The following is a 26,082-nucleotide window of genomic DNA, read 5'->3' on the forward strand; positions in this document are numbered from 1 at the left end:
GCTTCTCGGTCAAAGCCTCTGCAGGCTGGAACGCACTTCCCCGCAATTTGCGCCTGGAACCCTGCCACGCCCTCTTCCGGAAAAAACTAAAAACCTTTTTATTCCCTAAATAGCCTTCCGGTCCCTCCTTCTCCTGGTTTTTTACAACTCCATAGCGCGGGGATGCCTACGGGTCACCAGGCGCTCTATAAATTTATAAATAAATAATAATAATAAATAATATTTTGAAGAGGGGAGTAGAAAGATATACATCCTATACCAAGTAGTTTTCTCACAGCTTTCCATACTTTGAAAGATCCTAGGAGTGTTTTTAAGCTGACTTTTTTGTGGTAGCTGTCAAAAAGGTGTCTCCATAGATAGCCCGTACTTTTGTGACCCAGGATTAGTTGATAAATGGACGGGCAGCTGTTGCCCAGTGGTGTTTCTATCCCATCGAGATGAAAGAGCTCATGGCTATATAACAAGACTGTTGCCCAATAGTATACCTTTAAATTCGGGAGGGCGAGTCCTCCTTTTTCTTTTGGGAGCGTCAAAGATTTATAAGCACGTCGAGGTCGGGTGTAAGACCAGAGAAAGCTTGAGAAAACACGCTCCATTGTTTTAAACCAGTGATCTGAAATTTCCAGATTTATAGCTCTAAACATGAACAGGATTTTTGGGAAGTAGACCATTTTTAGTGCGTTTACCCGACCGATCAGCGATAGATGTAAATTATTGATACGGCGGAGGTCTTTTTGCATTGTATCTACTAAAGGCTTTAGATTTAAGTCCACTAGACTTTACAGTTTAGATGTGATAGTTATCCCTAGATAAGTAGCTTTATCTGTTACTCTGGGGTCTCTCAGGTCACATTTGTTATTTAATATGATTTGTGTCTTTCCTTGATTCAAAGCATAGCCTGCGAGTTTCCCAAAAGTTTTTGCCTCTGTTTCAATAATAGACATGGCCAAATTTGGATCAGCAGTCACTATGGCGATGTCATCGGCATAAGCTAGTGTTTTTGTTAAATATCCTTGTGCTGAGATGGGAACTATGTCCCCGTTGGATTCCAATCGTCGGATAAAAGGATCTATGTAGATTGCGAATAGCAACGGGGAACAGGGGCATCCCTGCCTAGTGCCTCTTGTAATTGTCAGTTCTTTGGTGAGGTTGCCATTAACCATGACCGAGGCACGGGGGTTGATATATAATTTCTGGACAGCCCCTATAAACCCTTTTTTATATCCCACCCAGGACATTGCCTGCCACAGGAATGGCCAGGAAACCCTATCAAATGCTTTCTCGGCATCGAGAAGTATTAGCGCCATTGGGTCTCCTGCCACCTCAGTTTTGTCGAACAAGCTGATCACTCGTCGAGTGTGATTTGTGGTTTCCCTCCCGGGGACAAAGCCGTGCTGGGATTCAGATATGATTTTATGGATAATAGGTGAGATACGGTTAGCTAATATTTTAGAGTAAATCTTTGAATCAACATTTATTAGGGTGATGGGACGATATGATCCCATTAAGTCAGTGGGTTTTTGTTTTTTGGGAAAGATGACAATTTTTGCCCTGGACCACGAAATGGGAGGTTGCCCTCCTCTAAATATGTGTGTACATAGATCTAATAATATATTTTTAAGTTGGTCCAGGAATACGATATAGAATTCCAGAGGGATAGCGTCTAACCCGGCTGCTTTCCCCCAGGGGAGATCCTTCACAGTTTTTATGACTTCTACTAAGTTAGGGGCTACCTCCAAGTTTCCTTGATCAGCTGCATTAAGTTTGTTAAAATTATCCATTTCAAGATATTCATTAATCTTTCCTAGCTCTACTTCAAGCTCTTCCTTATATAAAGTGCTATAAAAGCGCCAAAATGCTTCTCTGATCTTTTCAGGGTCGGATATCCTGCCCTCTACTGGGTCCTGTATCTCCCTTATGATGTTCTGAGATGTCTGCTGTCTCATCCGTATAGCCAACTGATGGCCGACTAGCTCATTAAACCTCATATACTTTTTCACGGTGGGCAGTAGCTTTTTGTACCGCTTTGGTAGTATAAATATTTGTTATTGTCGCTTTGGCGATTGCCACCTGGTTTTGAACATTAGTTATTTCTTCTATAGTAGAAGGATCTCTTGTTATGTGTATCAGGTTTTCCTCAGCCCCCCTTAGTGCTTCTTGTAGTGCATTTAGTGATTCTCTTGCTTTCTTATTAGATCTTAGAGAGTATTGGATTGTTTCTCCCCTAATTCCTGCTTTCAAGGCATCCCACACATAGTCTACTGTTGTGCTCCCTTTGTTATCTTTCAAAAAAATTGGTAATCCAGATTCTCATGTGTTTACAGTATTCAGTTTCAAGTAGCAAGGATCTCTCGAAGGTCCAAATTCTTTGTTCCTGGTGTGTTAGGGCTAAATCTACTGAGTATAACAGAGGATTATGGTCTGAGAGTACCCGGGGTAATTTTTTTAAAACTGACGTGGATCTTAATGAATTGGAGATTGAAAAGTAATCTAGCCTTGCGTGTGTATGGTGAGGGTTTGAGAAAAATGTGTATCCTGGATCATTGGGGTTGGATGATTGCCACCCATCCACGAGTCCGTGTGTCAGACATAGCTGCTTAAAAGCCCTGAATACTTTTGGTTTTCGACCACGGTACTGCCAGTCATTCCCAGTTGACCAATCGTGAGAAAGATTTATGTTGAAATTCCCACAGATTATTAGTGGTAGGGGCCAGTGAGTAAGTTTGTTTGATATTTGATGTATACCCTGCTCCAGTTTCAAAGGTGAACAAGCATTAAAGATGCCTTTAAATTTTGTTTTTATCTTGTGCTTTCAAAGACAGAGGTCAAATTTCAGTCTAGTCTTGAGACAAATTGCTACGTATTCTTTTAACATGGAGACTGGTGTTTACTTTTCTTACGCTTACTGCAAAGTTTAAAGATTTCATGAAGTGAATAATGTGAAAAGCTTGCGGGTGTGAATAGAAAGGATGTAGGATGTTGTTTTCGTCTAACGCAAAAATATTAAAAATGTATAAATAAACTGCACAAATATTTCGAAAACAAATAATCAGGAAAGCTCAAATAAAGCATTTTCTTTCTAATTCTAAATTGTGATGGCAACAAAGATTTTAATAGGGTCAAAACTAATCAAGATTCTCTACTTGGTAATGCACAAATGACAAATATTCTTTGAACCCCAATTTTCACACATTATTGTTTGTGCGTTATATAGTTCTATCAGTAAAATTGTATGTCTTTGCAAATTTTTTCGGTCATTTCAATAGAAAATGTGCTGTGTGTAAATGACAGTGGCTACCACATTGTGCTTTAGTAATATATTTGTGACAGTGTGCTCCTAAATGCAACACCAGCTACGATACTACCTTACCACTCTCCTGATGAATGGGCGTGGCTCATTTGCAACACTTATTTACTGCGAGATCCTTGGCTTTTTAGAGTACCTATAAGTTCAATGAAGTAAATTGATGGCAGCACCACCATTTTGAAAAGTGTTCCAGCACCACTGCCTACTATGGCCACAGAAACCTTAACAGCAATAGGAGGTTGCAGTTAGCTCCATCTGGTTCCCTCAGTTGTATGAGTCAAACTCCCTGCTACAAAATCCACTGAAGCACCTGTTGTGGCACTTCCGAGGCCTAATTGCACGTACACTGAATGGCCGAGAAGTGCACATCCTCACTTTTGTAAATGCAGAATGTACTATTCAGTCCTGACTGCCTGACATCATCAGATGTCAAAGAAGAAGTTATGCCCATCCTACTGGGCGGCTCCTGAAGATAAGACAGTCACAGTAATCACTGTGTTCCACCTGGCGGGTAGAGGTCAGAAGATGGAGGGTGGTAAAAGAGCGTACATTTACTTAGAACAGAGTGCTGGAACTGCGAAATTGATGATTTCAGGTTTGCTTGTTTCATTGTATTCTAAAACGTTGCACAGGTAACTTTAAACAACATTTTTATTCTAAAACAATGCACATGCAACTTTATACAACTCCTTGGGGTCGTTAATGAACAATTTCTCCTCATTAAAACCAGACTTATGAATAGGTTTCCTTCTGAGACCTGTGTAAGCCAGCAAGAATCTTGAAAAACAAGATGTTGCTCCCCAGAGTGAAATACTGAGAGAGGCAGAAGTAGAGTAACTGTTGGACATTGACCACCCTGAATTTTATGACAACTCTGAATCCTTGAAGCATATTATGAGGAATAATTTAAAAAGAGTATGTATAAATAATCTAGAGGAAGCAAGATTGTCAGTGGAACTGGCCAAGCCATCTGTACCGCACAATCAATTGATACTGACCAGTTTTTCAATGCAACTATATTTATTTTATGTTTCAAATGCTCAACACAGGTTTGTCCTGACGTGTTGTAGACTGGATATTTTTCATCACTTGACAAGCTTTCCCATTATTAACAATTGGTCACGTCAGTAGCCCTTGTAACAAGATGTTCAACCAATCGACTATTCATGTTTTGTTTTTCTGCAAATTTTATACTGACTTAAGGATCATTTTTATCAAGCCCCTATTGAAATCTCTAAACTTTTAGACAGTGTAGACTGGCATACTTATTTCTACAACATCTCCCAAATCTGTTTATATGTGTGGTATTAGCAAGGTATTTGAGAGCTGTGATTATTAGAAGAAATGTAGGAAAAACAGGGTGTACCACGTTTCTGAATTCACAAATCCTATTGTTCAAAATAGGACAGATCAGCATGTGTGTGAGCTTGGGATAATCTAGTTAAGACTTGGCAGCGATATGCACTTATTATTTGATATAATTATTCGTACATAGACAGTCATAGACCCTTGGAAAACATTTTAAGAAAACACATTAGAAAAGACAACTTGAAAAACATATCATAAAAAAATTTTTATACTGTAGGGTGGCTTTAAATCAAAATTAATGTGCATACAACTTGAGTTCTGGTAGAAAAAAGTACAAATTTATTCTTTTTGATACAAGCGTCAATATGTTGTGGTGTTAAAAACAGTAGTAAAAACATTTGAATGAACACAATATTACATATATAAAAAAACATATAAAAAAAACAATTTTAATCCATAGCATCAAGAATCGAAGATTTAGGTCGACGCGGCGTTTCGGTTTTCCTTTATGAGACACCTTCTTCAGGACCGATTCTAAAAGTTATTTAAAAACATACGGTTACCTACTGTTTATTGATATGTACATTGTTACACAATTAAAAAACTTTGTTACTATTCCTACACATTAGACTATTAGGCACCCTGACCTTATACAGTTATATAGTCTTCAGTTATATAGTTTTCTCAAGACATAATTTGTTTGAACAAACAATTTTTCTTAGGGTCATAGCGTTTTGATCGGTATATACAAATTGTGCATATCGAAAGACTGCCAAGTGACATGATGTTTGCTAATGGTTACTTAAAATCCACAGAAGATCCCTCATTCTGTCATAATTTTGAAAAATAGTCCGTGTTGATTTCATTCATCATCAGAAAAATAGAGCTGGGACTCCTATCTACAAAGTCCCTACCGATCTTATATATAATGTGGACCGGTTTTTGAAAGGGTATCATTTTATAATCAAGGCTGAGGTCTAGCTTTTTCCTTCAGTTCAATTAAGACAAGGACATATAAAAAAAGCGCACCGTACCTTAAGAGTTCAACATTTTCTCTTATCATCCACTTTTATCAGTACTCGTGGAGAGTTTTGCCTCAGTCTTATGCGATCTGTTGGCATCAAATCAATAGAATCTAAAGAGGATTATCTATTGGGGGAAACACGAGATATTAATTCTTTCTTGCCCCCTTTGGTTTTTAATTGCGCTACTTTCATCCAGTAGGTGATTAAATATACCTTCTCTCTTTAGATGACAAGCCTTATATGCTGTACGAGGGAGCCACCGTTATATCCTTTGGTGTAGAGTTTCTTTCTGAATAAATAATCAAAGATTTTAAAAGGTATTTAGGAATTGTTCCCCAGGGTATTTTTTGTATTATAATCATAAATCATCCACTCTTTCACTCACCGAATGATATGGTTGCAAACCGCTGCAGTAGGCTGCACCTATTCCGTGATAAGCCCAGGAAGTTTTTGAAGATTGTCCTCCTGACACGTTTTCTGTTGCCACAGTGCTCTATGAATAAATTACAACAAGCTTTTGTTGTTTCGCCTGCTCTTTTTTTTAAAATATTCATGACAGTATTCTATACACTTAGTTAGATAAATCCTTAATGTTGTGTCTCAGTACTAGGTGTCTCAGTACTAGGTTGACAGGTTATTAGTTTGCCATTGGGTATTATCAGACGATTTTTTAAATATATACAGACTACAACATCCTTTCACATTGTGTATGTATGTGAAAGGATGAATGCATGATAAGACAAATACTTCAAGGGCTTCCTTCTTAATATCAATGCTCAACTATTTGTATCCAGACATTGTTATTATTTCTGGATGGTGAGAATAACTATTTAGAGATATAACTACTATTTTGGGTGCTTATTGCAAAGACGGCAAGGCTCAACTCTTTGTCTCTAGACCTTGTTATTATTTCTGGATGGTGAGAATAACTATTTAGAGATGTAACTACTGTTTTGGGCGCTGATTGCAAAGACGGCCGGTCGTGCTTTTAACATACCTTATAGAGTAAATACGGCCTCCCTGCTCCTCGTAACAGCGTCGCCCGTTCTTCCTTCCTCAAGTGCGATCGTAGTATATCCTTTTTCAACTTTGTTTTTATAAGCTGGATACTCATTGGTTTACCCGTTATGGGGTTTTTGATAGGACGAGGATTGACCAATAGTGATTTGGTCGTCATGGGGATAAGACGCGTGTTGGCTCCGTATTGTGTATCTATTTTAATTTCCCGCGCTATCTCTCGTGTTTCATTGGATTGGATTGGTTAAAAACCAACCAACCGAGAAGTATCAGTGGCGGAAACCGACCGCGAAAGCGTGTTCTTATGTATTATGCTGTTCCCTCCGCTAAATCACGGTTCTATGTGTTATCGTAAATAATGCCCGGCCTGTAGCTCAAAAGTGTTCTTTAATGCCAATTGTCTAGCATAATTCAATGTATGCGAAAAGTTGCCAAATTATTACGGTTGTGGTTGGCTTGCAATGGGCCAATAGAATGCTCGTTGCTATGGTAACCAGGACGTGCTGTTTTCGTGCCGCTGCTGGTATCTCGATGATATTAACATAGTCATAGACCCGTTACTCGGACGTGGAACATGTTTGTTTACAATATTCTTTAACTTACCTCCGTGGTGTCCGGGTTGCTTATCTTCGGTGTTGATGTGTTGATTGAATATTCCTTAAGGTCGTTCTCTTCGCTTACAAATTTGCCTATTTTGGTTTCCGGGGTTTGCGTGACTGTAATTGGCTAGTGTCTAGCCAATAGAAACACCGTTCCTCTGGTAACAGGACGCGATACATCCGCGCCGCTGCTGAAGTTACCAGTACATTGGCTAAGTGCCCTGAATGCGAGCGTACATCCTACATAATTAATTCATATCAACATGCAGAGGTTAACTATACCTCTACTTCCCTGATACATATAATCCCACATCTAGTGCTATAGATACAATTGTACACATTATTCTATTCTGGCGAGATTGTTACTCGGGGTTGCGTGGTTGGGATGCAATCCTTGTTTTATGTGTGGAAGATATATATTATGTGGTTTTTTTTAATGTAAAATCCCTTCTCGAGTTTTCTATTACATTAATTAAGGATATTATTATGTTTATCTAGTTATTAAGGGGTGTCAGTGTAGTATGATATTTGAATGACATTAAGAAACTGATATCATAAATATACCTGATAGGAATTATGGTTCACTTGGGGTACTTAATACATGGAATCTCCCTAAAGAAATCTCTAATAAGTATGAGTGGTCGGATATTGTATATTAAATTTTTCTTTATCCGGTACTTGATCCTAAAAGGCTAGATAGCTTTTCTATCTAGGGATGTCCTATATGTAATCTGTCTTCTGAGTGATTAACAGATCCAATGTTAACAGAGTACAGGTACCGAAAGGGAATTAGATTAATGTACGATTTGTTCCCAGTCTTCTCTGCTGTTTAGGCCACATCTTACACTGTTAAACCTTGACATAAAAAATTGTTCTCTCTTTTTTCTCTTAGCGTTAGTATTGCCTCCTCTAGAGTTAACGGTTACAATTTCCAAACCACACCATCTAAGATCTTCTACCTTGTGGTTTGCTGTTCGCCAATGGTCGGTGAGAGGGGCACCCTTTTTGTTGTTTCTAATGGCTGATTTGTGCTCATTGAGACGCACCCGTATCTCTCTTGAAGTTTCGCCTATGTAGCAAAATTGGCAGGGACATTGTATTAAGTATATCAGATTCTTTGTCCGACAGTTAATGAAGTTTTTTATCTGGACTTTAGTATTCTTTGTAACTATAGGGTTACCCTTTATGATATTTGTACAGTTGACACAGCCCTGGCAAGGAAAAGTACCATTGGGCAAGCGTGCATTGTTGATGCACGGTTGGGATTGTTGTCTCTTTTCCCTGTACGTATGCACTAGTTTATTGCGAATTGTCATATTTCTATGAAAGGAAAACATTTGTTTTGGGAGTTTTTCTTGAGCTTTATTCGTGATTAAATGCCAGTTTCTGTTTATTATATTTTTGATTTTGTTGCTGACTTGGCTGAAGTTGGTTACAAAGATTAATGGTTGAGCTTGGGTGGTGGATGTTGTTTTTTCTTTAAAGAGGGTTTCCCGATTAAAATATTTTGCTCTTTTGTACGCTTGACGTATTAAACGTCTAGGGTACCCCCTGTCTAGGAACTTTTTCTTAAGGGTATCTGCATGTTTCTCATAGTCACTCATTGTTGTACAGTTTCTTTTAAGCCTTAGAAACTGGCCAAACGGGATGTTGTTTTTTTGGCAGGGTGGGTGATTACTGTTGAAGTGTAGCATTGTGTTTCTGTCAGTTGTTTTTGTAAACAATTCCACATTGAGTCTTCCGTCTGTGTGTTTAATGATTATGTCTAAGAATTCACATTGTTCACGGTTTTGATGTGATGTAAATTTAAGATTAATGTCGCCTAGATTGAGCCACTCTAAAAATTCAGTTAACATGTCCATCTCTCCTGTCCAAATAAAGAAAATGTTGTCTATATATCTAGACCACTCGCTGATGTTATCAAAAAAAGGTGCATCCGGATTGAAAATGTGCTTCTCTTCGAAGTGGGAAACATACAGGCAGGCCAGGCTTGGAGCACAGGTAGCCCCCATGCTCGTGCCCTTGACCTGCCTGTAGAGATTGTTCCAAAGTAAAAATATATTGTTTTTCAGGACCATTGTGATGCAGTCTACTATGAATGTTTGGTGAGCTGTTAAATCTTGTCCTTCTTCGGTAAGCATGTCCGTTATCATCATGATCGTACTATCTTGTGGAATATTTGTATAGAGTGCCTCTATGTCTAAAGTTACTAAAATCTGGGTATCAGGGTTAAAATTGAGGCACTCTATCTTTTTGATCATTGATGTAGTATCCTTGATATAGCCTTTCTGTTGTACAACTAACGGTTGTAAAAACACATCAGCATATTTGCTGAGTGGTTCGGTTAGTGAGCCTATGCTCGATACGATGGGTCTCATTGGAGGGTCTTCTAGATTTTTATGTACCTTTGGAAGGCCATACAGCGCGGGAATGACAGGATTGGTGTTCATTAAAAATGCATATTCATCTTCGCATATAATTTCATCCTCTCTGGCATATCTCAGCAACCTCTGAATGTTTTCTTGTAAGGTGACCCACTCTTTTTTATTGGTTTTACAATAATGATCTGTTTTCTCTAACAGAAGGTTGATCCTATTTTCATAGTCCGGGGTGGACATTATTACAATGCTGCCACCCTTGTCGGCCGGTTTGATTGTTAGGTCCTCTCTGAGTTCTAATGTTTTTAGGGCCTCAGATTCTGTTTTGTTTAGATTGTAATTGATCCAGTTTTTCTGATTTAAAAGGGAATCTATACTTTTGTCAACTACTCGCTCAAAGGTCTCGATATCTTTATTGACCATATTGAGCGCAGGGGTCCAAGCTGATTTGTTTTTTAACCCAGATTTGTTTACAGTTGGATGTTTGTCTTTTCCTTCAAAAAAGATGTTTAGCCTGATTTTCCTGAAGAAACCCTGTAGGTCTCTTTCAAGTGCATATCTATCTACAGGGGTACAAAGTGCATATCCTAATCCTTTTTCCAAAAGACTTGTTTGTGATGGAGTGAGTATGTGTGTGGAGAGATTTATGATGGCTGCTTTCTGTTGCCTAATTAGTCCCAGATTTTCTGGCTCCTTGTCCTTGGACGTTGAAGGAACTGGGGTTGTGTATTGTAATTGCCCCGTCCTCTTCCCCTCCCCCTTGGTTGTCCAAAATTCTGGTGTCTCTGTTCTAAAAAAGACAAACCTTCTCTATTTGGGCATTTTGGGTTATCTCTCTCATTGGTATTTCTTTTATCACTTGATTGTTCTCCCTCTGAGTCCGAACTAGTATATGATGTGTCAAAGAAACGTACCTTTTTTTGGGGGAAATTACGAGGCTGGTGTTGCCATGGTTTACGTTGTTGGTATTGTTCCCTTGGGCGGTCGTAAAAATCTTTTTGTAAATATGGATACACAAACTCGGGATTGTAATTAGAGATATCCTTTCGAAGTTTGTTACTTTTTTTGTTAGCCAGGTAGTCACTATATCCTGCTACATCATTTTGTATATCGCGCAGTTTAGATTTAGCATCATCTAGAGCTGTACTGTCATTAAGTTTTGCTTCTAGTTCTTCAATTTCTTTTCGCTCGAAAATCAAAACTTCCTGCGCTGTCTCAATGATCAGGAGCATCCAATCTCGGCTGCAACAGTTTGCAACCAATGTCCAATTTTCTATGAATTTTTTATTTGCGATAAAAATGCCCGGTTCATTAGTGACTTGTAACCCTTTGGGTATTATACCGTTTTTACAATATTCAACCAGGAAGTCTGCGTGTAACTCTGCTCTCACTACTTTCTTTTTTAAATTCCAAAGCGTACGCCATTGCTCTTCATCGGTCTTATCGAGTCTAACTGCGGTGGTGTTTTTGGATGACTTGTGAATGAGATTGTTAAATTGATCTTCTGAAAAGCTATAGGTTTTAATTCCTTCCATTTGTCTTTTTTGGTTTACTTATGGTTTTTTTCAAAATTAACCGAACAAAAAGTCCTGTATATTGGACTGAAAGTGACAAATAGCCTCCTCAGCTAACAAGCTGAGTTGTAAGAAAAAATTATTTAGGAGGCCCCCTTTGGGTAGTTGTCTGGGACAAGGGGGAGTAAATGTAGGAAAAACAGGGTGTCCCACGTTTCTGAATTCACAAATCCTATTGTTCAAAATAGGACAGATCAGCATGTGTGTGAGCTTGGGATAATCTAGTTAAGACTTGGCAGCGATATGCACTTATTATTTGATATAATTATTCGTTCATAGACCCTTGGAAAACATTTTAAGAAAACACATTAGAAAAGACAACTTGAAAAACATAACATAAATTTTTTTTGATACTGTAGGGTGGCTTTAAATCAAAATTAATGTGCATACAACTTGAGTTCTGGTAGAAAAAAGTACAAATTTATTCTTTTTGATACAAGCGTCAATATGTTGTGCTGTTAAAAACAGTAGTAAAAACATTTGAATGAACACAATATTACATATATAAAAAAACATATATAAAAAACAATTTTAATCCATAGCATCAAGAATCGAAGATTTAGGTCGACGCGGCGTTTCGGTTTTCCTTTATGAGACACCTTCTTCAGGACCGATTCTAAAAGTTATTTAAAAACATACGGTTACCTACTGTTTATTGATATGTACATTGTTACACAATTAAAAAACTTTGTTACTATTCCTACACATTAGACTATTAGGCACCCTGACCTTATACAGTTATATAGTCTTCAGTTATATAGTTTTCTCAAGACATAATTTGTTTGAACAAACAATTTTTCTTAGGGTCATAGTGTTTTGATCGGTATATACAAATTGTGCATATCGAAAGACTGCCAAGTGACATGATGTTTGCTAATGGTTACTTAAAATCCACAGAAGATCCCTCATTCTGTCATAATTTTGAAAAATAGTCCGTGTTGATTTCATTCATCATCAGAAAAATAGAGCTGGGACTCCTATCTACAAAGTCCCTACCGATCTTATATATAATGTGGACCGGTTTTTGGAAGGGTATCATTTTATAATCAAGGCTGAGGTCTAGCTTTTTCCTTCAGTTCAATTAAGACAAGGACATATAAAAAAAGCGCACCGTACCTTAAGAGTTCATCATTTTCTCTTATCATCCACTTTTATCAGTACTCGTGGAGAGTTTTGCCTCAGTCTTATGCGATCTGTTGGCATCAAATCAATAGAATCTAAAGATTCTATTGATTTGATGCCAACATTTTTCTGATGATGAATGAAATCAACACGGACTATTTTTCAAAATTATGACAGAATGAGGGATCTTCTGTGCAAGGTAGCAAAAAAGCCCCCTGGTTCAACGATGACCTCAAGAAATCCAAGAAGTCCTGCCGTACTCTCGAGAAAACCTGGAGAAAAAACCCAACCTCTGATAATCTAGCCACCTTCAAGAACGCCACCCGCAAACACCACCAACTAATCCGATCCACCAAGAAATCAGCATTCAAGGATCGACTGCACAACAATGCCCAAAACAGCAAGGAACTATTCAACATCGTCAAAGAATTTACTAACCCCACCGCCGGCACCAACGACATTTCTCCCTCCCAAGACCTCTGCGACTCTCTATCCTCATTCTTCCACAACAAAATCGCCGAAATACATAACAGCTTTGAAAACCAGTCCGAAGACTTGTCCACTCCACCCATTTCCGAACCAACACCGCCCTCTAACAACCTTTACGCCTGGAACCCAATTACCACCGAAGACACCATCCGCCTGATGAACTCCATCCACTAAGGATCGCCAATCGACCCATGTTCTCACCACATTTTCAACAAAGCAGGCTCCATCATCGCACCCCATCTCCGAGACGTCATCAACTGCTCCCTCAACTCCGCTACCTTCCCGGAAATCTGGAAACATGCCGAACTCAGCGCCCTTCTGAAGAAACCCACGGCAGACCCCTCCGAACTTAAGAACTACCGCCCCATCTCGCTCCTCCCATTCCCCGCCAAAGTCATTGAGAAAGCCGTCAATAGTCAGCTCGCAGCCTTCCTCGAATCCAACAAATCCCTCGATCCTTCACAATCTGGCTTCCGAGCCAAACACAGCACCGAAACCGCCCTCATCGCAGCAACAGACGACATCCGAACACTATTGGACAACGGAGAAACAGTTGCCCTCCTCTTACTTGACCTCTCCGCAGCCTTCGACACAGTCTGCCATAGCACCCTCATACAACGACTCAGCAACGTCGGAATACAAGGAAAAGCATTGGAATGGATCATATCGTTCCTTGCCGGAAGAACCCAGAGAGTCCGCCTCCCCCCCTTCAAATCAGAGGCCACCGAAGTCATCTGCGGCGTACCTCAAGGATCATCACTCAGTCCCACCCTCTTCAACGTATACATGAGTCCCCTCGCATCCATCGCGCGCCAACACAACCTCAACATCATCTCCTACGCAGACGACACCCAGCTGATCCTCTCCCTCACCAAAGACCCGAACACCGCCAAAACCAACTTACACGAAGGAATGAAAGAAGTAGCCGAGTGGATGAAGAACAGCCGATTAAAACTGAACTCAGACAAAACGGAAGTCCTCATCTTATGCTCATCCCCCTCGACCTGGGATGACTCTTGGTGGCCACCAGCCCTGGGAACCGCACCCACACCAACGGATCACGCACGCAACCTGGGCTTCATCCTGGACTCCTCCCTCTCGATGACCAGACAAGCCAATGCCGTCTCATCATCCTGCTTCAACATCCTACGCATGCTCAAAAAAGTCTTCCGCTGGATCCCCACTGAAACAAGAAAGACGGTCACCCACGCACTGGTCACCAGCAATGTTCCCTCTAATTTTTTTCCTCTGTGTGCGGCAGTGGAGGGTCTCTGTGCGCTGCAACCATGGCTATGTGCGCCAGGAACCAAACCTCGCTTGTCTGCGGCGCCAAATGCCACTCATTTTTGGTGCTCTCCTGCCCTCTAACCCACTCCTTTTTGGTGCCCTCCTGCCCTCTGTCCCAATCGTTTTTGGTGCCCTTCTGCCCTCTGTCCCACTCGTTTTTTGTGCCCTAATGCCCTCTGTCCCACTCGTTTTTTGTGCCCTAATGCCCTCTGTCCCACTCGTTTTTTGTGCCCTTCTGCCCTCTGTCCCATCGTTTTTGGTGCCCTTCTGCCCTCTGCCCCACTCGTTTTTAGTGCCCTTCTGACCTCTGTCCCACTCGTTTTTGGTGCCCTTCTGCCCTCTGTCCCACTCGTTGTTGTGCCTTTATGCCCTCTTGCCCTCTGTCCTATCGTTTTTGGTGCCCTTCTGCCCTCTGCCCCACTCGTTTTTGGTGCCTTTCTGCTCCCTGCTCCCTGGTGTCCGTCCCTCCTCCCTGGTGTCCGTCCCTGCTCCACTGTGTCTGTCCCTGCTCCACGGTGTCTGTCCCTGCTCCCCGGTGTCTGTCCCTGCTCCCTGATGTCTGTCCCTGCTCCCCGGTGTCTGTTCCTGCTCCCCGATGTCTGTTCCTGCTCCCCGGTGTCTGTCCCTGCTCCCTGATGTCTGTCCCTGCTCCCTGATGTCTGTCCCTGCTCCCTGATGTCTGTCCCTGCTCCCTGGTGTCTGTCCCTGCTCCCTGGTGTCTGTCCCTGCTCCCCGGTGTCTGTCCCTGCTCCCTGGTGTCTGTCCCTGCTCCCTGGTGTCTGTCCCTGCTCCCTGGTGTCTGTTCCTGCTCCCTGGTGTCTGTTCCTGCTCCCTGGTGTCTGTTCCTGCTCCCTGGTGTCTGTTCCTGCTCCCTGGTGTCTGTGTCTGCTCCCTGGTGTCTGTTCCTGCTCCCTGATGTCTGTGTCTGCTCCCTGGTGTCTGTTCCTGCTCCCTGATGTCTGTCCCTGCTCCCCGGTGTCCGTCCCTGGTGTCTGTCCCTACTCCCTGGTGTCTGTCCCTACTCCCTGGTGTCTGTCCCTGCTCCCTGGTGGCTGTCCCTGCTCCCTGGTGTCTGTCCCTGCTCCCTGGTGTCTGTCCCTGCTCCCTGGTGTCTGTCCCTGCTCCCGGGTGTCTGTCCCTGCTCCACGGTGTCTGTCCCTACTACCTGGTGTCTGTCCCTGCTCCCTGATGCCTGTCCCTGCTCCCTGATGTCTGTCCCTGCTCCCTGGTGTCTGTCCCTGCTCCCCGCTGTCCGTCCCTGATGTCTGTCCCTGCTCCCTGGTGTCTGTCCCTGCTCTCCGGTGTCTGTCCCTGCTCTCCGGTGTCTGTCCCTGCTCCCCGGTGTCTGTCCCTGCTCCCTGGTGTCTGTCCCTGCTCCCTGGTGTCTGTCCCTGCTCCCTGGTGTCTGTCCCTGCTCCCTGGTGTCTGTCCCTGCTCCCTGGTGTCTGTTCCTGCTCCCTGGTGTCTGTTCCTGCTCCCTGGTGTCTGTTCCTGCTCCCTGGTGTCTGTTCCTGCTCCCTGGTGTCTGTGTCTGCTCCCTGGTGTCTGTTCCTGCTCCCTGATGTCTGTGTCTGCTCCCTGGTGTCTGTTCCTGCTCCCTGATGTCTGTCCCTGCTCCCCGGTGTCCGTCCCTGGTGTCTGTCCCTACTCCCTGGTGTCTGTCCCTACTCCCTGGTGTCTGTCCCTACTCCCTGGTGTCTGTCCCTACTCCCTGGTGTCTGTCCCTACTCCCTGGTGTCTGTCCCTACTCCCTGGTGGCTGTCCCTACTCCCTGGTGGCTGTCCCTGCTCCCTGGTGTCTGTCCCTGCTCCCTGGTGTCTGTCCCTGCTCCCGGGTGTCTGTCCCTGCTCCACGGTGTCTGTCCCTACTACCTGGTGTCTGTCCCTGCTCCCTGATGCCTGTCCCTGCTCCCTGATGCCTGTCCCTGCTCCCTGATGTCTGTCCCTGCTCCCTGGTGTCTGTCCCTGCTCCCCGGTGTCCGTCCCAGGTGTCTGTCCCTACTCCCTGGTGTCTGTCCCTGCTCTCCGGTGTCTGTCCCTGCTCCCCGGTGTCTGTCCCTGCTCCCTGGTGTCTGTTCCTGCTCCCTGGTGTCTGTTCCTGCTCCCTGGTGTCTGTGTCTGCTCCCTGGTGTCTGTTCCTGCTCCCTGATGTCTGTCCCTGCTCCCCGGTGTCCGTCCCTGGTGTCTGTCCCTACTCCCTGGTGTCTGTCCCTACTCCCTGGTGGCTGTCCCTACTCCCTGGTGGCTGTCCCTGCTCCCTGGTATCTGTCCCTGCTCCCTGGTGTCTGTTCCTGCTCCCTGGTGTCTGTCCCTGCTCCCTGGTGTCTGTCCTGCTCCCTGGTGTCTGTCCCTGCTCCCGGGTGTCTGTCCCTGCTCCACGGTGTCTGTCCCTACTACCTGGTGTCTGTCCCTGCTCCCTGGTGTCTGTCCCTGGTTTTAGTTCGGTTGTTAACCGAGGCCTTTCCATTTTTACTAAAATTATATATATATATATATATATACTATTTTTATAAGGACTTTCAACCTGCTCTCTTCACAATGGCCTGTTATGTTTGTCATTCGCATTTTATTACGCACACTATCGTATAAAACATGGCTCAATGTGGGTCAGCACGTTTTACCATTTCAAAAATATTTTTGAAGGCCCAGGTGTTTCTCCAGCAATAACTTTTTGAAAAATCTTGTTAATTTTTTCTGTCCGTGTGAGCTACATTCAGTCATCTGTGTTATGACTATACTAATGGTCTTTTTTTTTTTGGGTATTTGTAATACAACTTTATTATGGTCTAAACGAAAAGGAACGACAGTAACAGGGTTCACCACTGAATGTGATGCGACTGTAGCAGTCTTTAAATTAGATTCGAAACGTGAGGATAAAGTAATTGCAGTCCAAAACAGCTAAATACGCAGGTCCAAAATATAAAGGAATTAATTTTTACTGCCACATTCACTCCGAAGCCCACTCATCTCCTTCCGCATCCCAAAGATTAAAGCACATGTTCTGCTCAGCTAGATAATAAAGTGGCAAACACGCTGCACCATCGACATCACAGGACAGTTGCCTATAAAACTAGACTGCTGACGCTGGGCTCCAGCTTTTGCTCACAGATCATCGTCCTCATCTGGCAATGCAGTGGTCTGGGCAATCTGTAAATCTTGCTCGTATTGTGCTGCCAATGCTGGGTCCATTACAACTTCAGGTGGTGCAAGAGCAGGCATTGCTACAAACTCCAAATTGGGATCGCCGATTAATTTTCTTGCAAGCCAAAGGAAGGGCTTCTCAAAGTTGTAATTACTTTTTGCGGAAATGTCGTAGTACTGGAGGTTCTTCTTCCTGTGGAAGACTATGGACTTTGCCTTCACTTTCCTGTCTTTGATATCCACTTATACTAATGGTCTTGATGATCGTTCGTCTCTCCCTTACAGGACAGGAGAGCTGGAGGAAGGTAACGCAACACAAAGGATCACAAACAGCCCCTCAGTAGTGCACAATGACGATTCTTACAGGGCACAGCTGCGGGGCTGATTGTAGGTCCTTTGAATTAGTCTTCGTGTTAATTGCAGCGCACGGGGGGGGCTACAATTAACATGAATACTAAAGGTTCACAATCAGCCCCGCATCTGTGCGGTGTAAGAAAAGGAATGCAGAGGAAGGCAGAGTGTCAACACAGCGTGTGCTAAAGCACACGCTGTGTTTGAGACTGCTTTTTTTCTCAATCTCCCGCAACGAGGAAATGGCACTTTTTCGCGCCGCTCGCATTTTAAAAGTGGCGGCGCGAACGGTGTTGCTGGAATGCGCGGTAAATTCAGCAACCTGCGCGCTTAGGGTGACTTCTCTGCGCGCGCGCTCACCCGCGCAGCTTGTTGGGAACAGTGGTCACCAGCCGACTGGATTACGGAAACACCCTCTACGTCGGAACCACAGCCAAACTACAGAAAAAACTTCAACGCATCCAAAACGCATCAGCCAGACTCATACTGGACATCCCTCGCCATGCTCACATTTCCGACCACCTGAAAGATCTCCACTGGCTCCCCGTCAACAAGAGAATAACGTTACGTCTCCTCACCCACGCACACAAAGCCCTTTATGACCTAGGACCCGAATGCCTCAACACGAGAGTGTCCTTCTACACCCCCACCCGCCAACTACTATCATCTAATCAAGCCCTCGCCGCAATTCCGCACATCCACAGATCCACCATGGGAGGAAGATCCTTCTCCTACTTAGCGGACAAGACCTGGAATTCTCTCCCCACCCACTTCCGCCTTACTCAGAACCACCTCTCCTTCAGAAAGCAACTAAAAACCTGGATATTCGATAAGTAAATGCACCCGCCTCCCCAAGCGCCTTGAGACCCTCTGGGTGAGTAGTGCGCTATATAAATTTCTGAACTTGAACTTGTTCATGTTCTGTGCTTGTGAGGGACACTTTCATTGTTTCTGACCAGATTGGTATGTGCTCTACGGGTGTGAGGGAAGCGTGTACTCCTGCCTGGTACTATGCCTGTTTTGTGTGTGGAAATTCTGCGATGCATGTGAGTCAATCTTGTACTTATACACCCCAATGCTATTCCTTACACTTATACCAAATCTGAAATGATGCTTTGAAATACACTAGTGGGCTGCTGCACCAGATACTCTGCCTGTGCCTCTTATGCCACCATCTGTCCAAAGTCTGCTCCTTCCTAGTGGTTGGTGTACGTGTGTGTGAGTAGTGTGCTTGTGTGAGTGCAGGATGTATACACACCATGTTTTGTGAGTGCATTGCAAGGGAGGTGCCTGTGTGACCATAGGATTAAAATTGGCTTTTTCGAGTGCAGGGTAAGTACTACGGGCGGGAATCGAGATACCGAGAGGTTGTTTTGGGCATCTAAGCCCCGTTGGCAAGGTACGGTGTGCATTGGGTCCAACATAAGAAACGGACTGGAGATTTCCAAATGATTATTATATCATTACATCATACCTGAAAAATATTGATTCTTGCTTGAGGACGTCAAGATTGTCTCGCAAGATATAGAAGTACAACATTAATATTTATCTCAAAGAGGAAATTATTGCCTCAAAGCGCTATACTATATATTTACTTCGAGAAATTAACAAATGCCCTGAAGAAGTTCTGTTCGCAGAACGAAACGCGTTGGCTGTGGCTCAATTATAAAGAGAAATAAAAGCACTAAAGAAAGAATCCCAATCATCTCTTCAATATGGACTTAATATGAAATAATCTGATTGTATATATTTGGAAAGTGATGCAACTTTAATATAAGTGACATATAAGATTGACCCTGACGGAAAGGGTGGTGCCCTTGGACAGAGGGCATTTTGAAGTTGGCACAGAGAATTACTTTGTTTTGTAAAATAGTGGTATATCTCCTGAGGTTGGTGCTTATTGTAGGCAAGTCGGTCCACTGTCCAGTTTATGTGTTTGCAGGGTAAGTAGTCTTCAGGTTGAAAGTTGTGCCTGTGTGAGAGCATAGTAAGGCTATGCCTGTTGAGGTGCAGTGTGAATGATGTATCTAAGTGAGGGCAACAGTGTAGGTGTGGGGTCCCTGCATGTTATGTCTTGGTGTGCATGTACTTTACGAGGGCCAAACCTATTAGCTTTGGTGATGCTTCTTAGGGTTACGGCTTTCACTTGCAGAATTACAGAGCAAGGAGTGAAAGTACAATAGTGTGAGTGTGAGAACTGTAGTGAGTTTTAATATATCAGATGCAGCCTCTGTTGAAGGAGGCTGAGGAGTGCCAGGACAGCTGACAGGCAGGAATGTCACCCTAATGAAGGTTCTAGGGTTCCCAACTTTCCAAGAGAAAAATACTGGTCATTTATTGTTTTAAGACTCTGCAAAGGCCTGGACCAGATAATAAATAGGGCTGTAAACAAATTCAAATGTATTCATTTGTAGCACAAATTTGGTGCCTTTGTTTACTTTAATTATTAGCCAGGAATTGTTTAGTCAGCACTAGAACGCATTTAAAATATTTTCTCTTTATATTTGCTGTTTGAAGTATGTAAAGATATGGGCTAAAAATTCCAGCTTTAAGTGATTTTGCTTCTTTTTGTACCGGCTGGGGCATTAAAATACCGGTGGTGCGAGTAGAAACCGTCAGGTGGCAACCCTAGAGCGTGCCAAGTTCATTTGCTTGCACTGGGAACCATGGCAACCGCGCTACGCCGCTGCCAGCCACAGGGAATCCCGTAGTACTGGCATGGCCTGCCCATGCTGGGGAACGCGAATCCATACTGGGGTATGCTAATAAATATATCCAGTGGCCCGAGCACAGGCTCTCGGCGGAAAAGACAAGTTATGCGCCCCCCTCTGTGTTCTTGCTATGCATGGGCCGTTCGAGGACACAGCAGGAACCGCGGCTTGTGGAGGCTCGGAGAGGCGTGTGTAATAAAAGAATCCCCTGCCACGCAGCCTGGTCCGAAGTGAGACGCTACCTCTACTTCCGTTCGAGTCGCCTTAAAGTCGCTGTAATAGCCTATCGGGTTAATGAGCCTGCTGCAGTGCAGCGCTCACCCCTTAAATCACTTAGGTGGGACCCGACCTAGACTAACTGTCCGAGCACTATTCATCGTCAACAAGAAACCTGACTACGACTGTCTGTCTGCAAAGTTGTGCCACTCATGTAATTTACTTACAGTGGAGCGCGTGGGTTCTTATGTTTATGTTTCCCTTGCCTTCATTGCTTGATTTTGCTTGCGAGAAAGCGTCACTCATAGTCGTTGAATGTCCCTCATATTTACACTGAAATTATGGAAATGTCACACATAAGCAATCTGAAACCTTGGCAGCTATGGTGCATAGTAACAGAGGTTTGCAGCACCACTACGTAGCCGCGAGGCGGTGGCAGCACGCAGTACACGAGAACCAGTCATCTCCATAGCAGCATCTTTGGGATTCCCCTCGCGGTGCATAAGTATGCTGCGTGCATCCTGCCTTCCAACCGGGGTCGATCCTGGCTCTCGGTTTCTCTGCCCTGAATTCCCCTTTCGCAGCCGCCGAGGCAGTGCAGCGTGCAGTTCCCGCGCCGGCCGCCAGGTGTCCCCCCCGCGCGCTCTGAGCGAGAGGGCTGGGCACAGGGTGAATCCTATTGGTTGTACACAAGACATGATGCCACAGGACGGCCCTTTTAAAGAACATCTGGAGACAGAGCGGTGACTCCGAGCATTCCTTCCTGTTCAGACGACGTGGAGACCCGGGAGCTGTCACCCAAAGGCAAACATGAGTGAGGTGAGTGATGCCGCCGCGCGCCTCGAGGGGACCGGACCGCACCTCAGGCGCTGCAGTGCTTTGAATGAGCGCTCCGAGGGTAGGGAGCTAGACCACCGGCACTTGACAGCAGTACTCTAAAACTATGAGAGACGGTGCCATGCACTCACGCAATGATGGGACACTTGTGTAAACCCAACCAGATGTCATCAGGGAACGCGACGACCGGGAATTCGTGGATAAAGTAGGGTGTGGAAAACTGGGGTATTTTTTTATCTTTACTGGAAGTTTCACAAAAAAAGTATAATGTAACCCCATCAATTTTGAATTGAAATGGCACAGGCACGTTTAGGCGCATTCAAATGAAAGAGGGTATTTAAAAGTTGTTAAGATAGGTCATTGGTTTAAAGTGCCTTCTGCGGCGTTCTGCATATAATGAGGAGGTTGCAGGTTAGATTATGGCAGAGGTCGAGATTACCGTGCACGTGCGAAATAATGATGAATTGAGCACCCTTATGATGGAATGTAGTGCCACCTGTTTCTTTCAGCGCCACAAAAAAGGACCAATGACTTGACAGCAAGCGCTATATGTTTTTTTATATTGTTCAGTTTTATATTTTGATGTTTCTTCTTCCTGACAAGTCAGTTTCAGCATGAATTGAGTACACAGTCTCATCACTGTGGGATACCTGTCATCTCACACTTCACCTTAAACGTCATGAAAGAGCGAGTGTTCTTGAACAAAGCAAGATCCAATTCCTCACCGTGCTTGCAATATTTGGCAGAGAATTTTGCCGAGGGTCACACCGTGAGGTCAAATAGGAAAATGAGACTCGAGCCTGCCGTCTTGTGAATCTAGAGCCTGCCTCGGGACCGCGTCTTCGCCATATATCACTTCTGCAGCCAAGCCCTGCCGTTTCCTTCGTTAACTAAGGTCCACAGACCCAGAAGCTGCCCTGATGGTCACAGCTCGTGCCCAACCCCTGGAGCTATCTAGAGGTGTATTTCATCTTAGCCCAAGCTCCGTATTTGTCATAAAAGGAATGATACAGGCGGTTTGTACAATACTAACACGAGTGAATAAGGTGTGATCGAGTTTGTGTTGGGGAAGGGAGGGGGTGGGAAGGGGGGGGCAGGGAGTGCGGTGCATCTTGAGCTGCAGATAACGCCCCCGCAGCAGACATCAAGGATGTGTTGTGCTTCACGGGGCTTCGTGCATCAGTTTCACAGTTTCTCTCCGATTTTTCACTGGGTCTTTATTTTTTATGTTATGAGGGTTCAGTCAAACTTACGGCCAGGCAAGGGGGTTTCCTATCCAGATTTGCAACGGGAATTTTCTGGAGAGTTACACTAAGATGTGTTATGTTTCATCGGCATTTTCAGGGTCGCATTTGCTTTGCTGTGAAAACTGAAGAGAAGACCGAAACGAAGATCTGAAACCATCCACCTGTAAATGACCAACAAAGCACCATGGCCCTCGTGCACCACGTTTGCACCAACATCTGCACAGAATGATCCGTGCAAAAACATTTGCACCGATTGCTGCAGAAGCCCGTTTTGTGCAGCCACCCATCGGTGAAAATTATCATACTTATACTTAAGAAGGTCGGAGCGAAAAATAGCGAAGGCGAAATGCACTGCACTTGTTGAAAGTTTATGTAGCCTGGCACAAGGAAGATGTTTGTCGTAGTCCAGGCTGAAGTACACGTGTGCTTCCAGGCACCTTTCTGAGCGCGCGCGTGTTTGAGAGAGAAACACATAGGGGGGGGGGGGGGGGGGGGAAGCAGAGTATGAGCGAGAAAATGAGAGAGCAATGGGGTCAGGTAGTGTGAATAAAAGAGAAAGAGGAAAAGAACGGGAGCAACAGAGAGACCCGTGGAAGCTGACAGCGGCGAATAATGTGCGTGTGAAGGGGAGAAGAAGAGAGTGCCACGGAGTCTAAACAGAGAGAGAGAATACAAGAGGCGAGTGATGACTTAGAAAGGACGATCGATAGATATATTTACAAATGATGATATATAGATAGCGAGATAGATAGATAGATAGATAGATAGATTGATTGATTTTCAAATGGATGGATAATAGATATATAGAGAGACAGTATGTAGATTGACAGATAGGCAGACATTTGGTTAGTTAGAAAGAAAGATAGATAGATAAATATATGGACGATAGATAGGTAGGTAGATTGATAGACACATGGATGATAGACAGATAGATAGACAAATAGATGGATGATGGATGGATAGATAGGTAGATAGAGAGATAGATAGACAAATGGATGGATGATGGATAGATAGGTAGATAGATAGATAGACAGATAGATAGATAGATAGATAGATAGATAGATAAGTAGATAGATAGGTAGATAGATAGGTAGATAGATAGACAAATGGATGGATGATGGATAGATAGCCAGTGCCAGGGAGGCTGGGAGAGAGAGTGTGTGTTTTTCAGACACAAATGATTGAAAGACGGAGTGTCGTGGAGGTTGAGTGTTAGGGAGCCACAATGAGAAAAAGTGTGTGTCCAACCGATGGAGAGGTGGTGAGAGAGTCAAAAAGGTTGAGTGGCAGCGAGGGAGCGAGAGGAAGTGTGTGCGGTGGAGAGGTCAGTGAGGTAGGGAGAGCGGGCGGCGGGCTGTGTCAGGGTGTCTGCCTGGGAGAGAGGCAGGTGAGAGACTGCGAGAGAAGCAGCTCAACCAGACTCAGCATCGCTCACCATCTACGTTCAGGCTGAAGTCCCTTCACTTCCTGGGTGCACCGAAGTTAACGTGGTGCAGGTTTGTGTCGCCCATGCTAATGCCCCCATCTAGCGCTGCACTTTCTGGAGAGACAGGCTGGCAGTCAGACCTGACAGCAGGGCCACTGGAATTATGCGACTTTACTGTTTCCGCATAATTATGTTTTTTCTGCATTTGCTGCTTAAACCATCATATGCTGAATAATGTGCAGTTTCACAAAAGAAAAACGGTCACTCCCTCAAATGGATCAAACTGTAGTAAAAGTGTAGCAACATATGTTGCTGTACTGTGGAAAGCCCTTTGCAAAGGTTGACTGGACATCTTTCTGTTGCTAATTGCTGTATTTGTTGTACACTGCTACTAATAAAGTGAAACATTTCCCCAGACAGTGTTAATCTGTGTAAAAATTCCAAATTAACGAAGTGATACTATACACCATTCGCTTCCTACTCTGCATAATTAGCTTTTTCTTGCCAGATCATTTAGTGCGCCCTACCACATGATCTGATCTTCCCCTGTAGTATAATTCCAGCAGCCCTGTAAGGCGATAACCCATAAAGCAGGTGAAAATATTTGTTGTGCAATCAGCAGCATTTTCCAAAGAACCCGGATGTAACATTTGTTTTTTTGCCATTTGGATAAAAAAAGGAGACTTACATTGGTGACTTCAAAATCAGGGGTGTGTGAAAAATTCCTTTAATCACTTCGACGCTCCTGTCGTACAATCATGACGAGCTGAGCTCGTCATGATACGCGGGTTTCCGCAAAAGTCAGCGCACAGCGGGAAAACCGCTAGTGCGCATAGTGTTAAGAGAGTTTTGCCCACTTCGTTTGGAGCGCGGGGTTCTGGCAAAACTGCGCCAATCCTCGAGTGGTGGAGTTTTTTGTTGCACGTGGCTCGCCAATGTTAAGTTGGTGAGCACGAGTGAGAATGTGGGTCCCCTAGTGTCATTTTCGGGTGCTAGAATGCCTCCTGGAGAAATTTCTCAATGCCGGCGGTCGCAGCAGGTCGCTATAGTTTGCGTTGAAAAAGCTGCCGCTTGAGTAGAAAATCTACACAAGAGGCAAAAACAGCGCCCTCTGGTGAAGTGAAATGAAATGAAAAATGGTATTTGTAAAGCGCACGGCTACTCCACAGAGTGTCCCGGCGCTACCGGACCAACTAGGGACAGAGAAATCAGAGTTCAAAACAATCGCACTAAAGCCAGAACAGAGGCATTATATGCGGAAAAGCCAGGTTTTTAACTGTCTCCTGTAAACAAGCAGGTCTTGAACCAGCCTAAAATGAAGGGGTAACCTATTCAATAGGCGGGCGGCCAGCACTTGGAATGAGCGCCCGCCTGCCCGTGAGCAGGAACATTTAGGAGTAAGTATCAGGGCTTGACCAGTTGACCTCAGGGCAGAATGTGGCACATAGTGTTGAACCTGTCTCCTAAGGTAAATGGCGCCTGTGCCATGAAAGGCCAGACACGCCAGAACCAATGTAATGTAATGTATGTGGTCTTGTAAAGCGCACTGCTGCCCTGAGGCGTTGTGGCGCTGTAGACCGCTGGGGAACCCGTCCTGGCTATCCCTGTGAGATGGTCCCTACTGGGTATCTCCAAGGTAAAACCAGGCATCCCCGGCGAATGTGCGGGGCCGTTGTAGAGATGAGGCAAGCTAATGCCCAGAGTTGCCGAGTGTGATCCCTGGTTAGAGTAGGCACCAAGGCGAGAATTATAGAGTCCGCTGACCCTGGTCCACAACCCTGCCGCGTCGGGAATTGAACCCTGGTCCCGGGCCATTCTCTGCTTCCGGGTCTGCCGCCTCTAACCAGTGAGCCACACCACTTAAATGCTTTAAACTGGATCCTCCTACGTATTGGGAGCCAGTGCAGGGTTTTAGGATGAGTAGACATGTGTGCCCTGGGTCCCACCATGAGAATAGCTCTAGCCGCTGCATTCTGAGCTGCCTGCAAGCGGTTCAGTAAGTACTCGGGGAGACCCAAGTACAGTACAGTGACATAGTCCGGCCTGGA

The 26,082-nt window shown here is 44.3% G+C and overlaps 1 protein-coding gene across 1 annotated transcript in view; it reads left to right on the top strand.

The window, feature by feature from the left end:
• The first annotated feature begins 21,229 nt into the window (after positions 1 to 21,229).
• Positions 21,230 to 26,082, top strand: part of PCP4 (Purkinje cell protein 4) — a 213,460-nt gene continuing 208,607 nt past the window's right edge. Inside the window, exon 1 of the mRNA XM_086933521.1 lies at positions 21,230 to 21,343. Coding sequence (XP_086789647.1) covers positions 21,335 to 21,343 — 9 coding nt within the window. The 5' untranslated portion in view covers positions 21,230 to 21,334. The remainder of the gene's footprint in view (positions 21,344 to 26,082) is intronic.

The sequence above is a fragment of the Lissotriton vulgaris genome, chromosome 8, assembly GCF_964263255.1.
Source record: "Lissotriton vulgaris chromosome 8, aLisVul1.2, whole genome shotgun sequence".
Classification (NCBI taxonomy): domain Eukaryota; kingdom Metazoa; phylum Chordata; class Amphibia; order Caudata; family Salamandridae; genus Lissotriton; species Lissotriton vulgaris.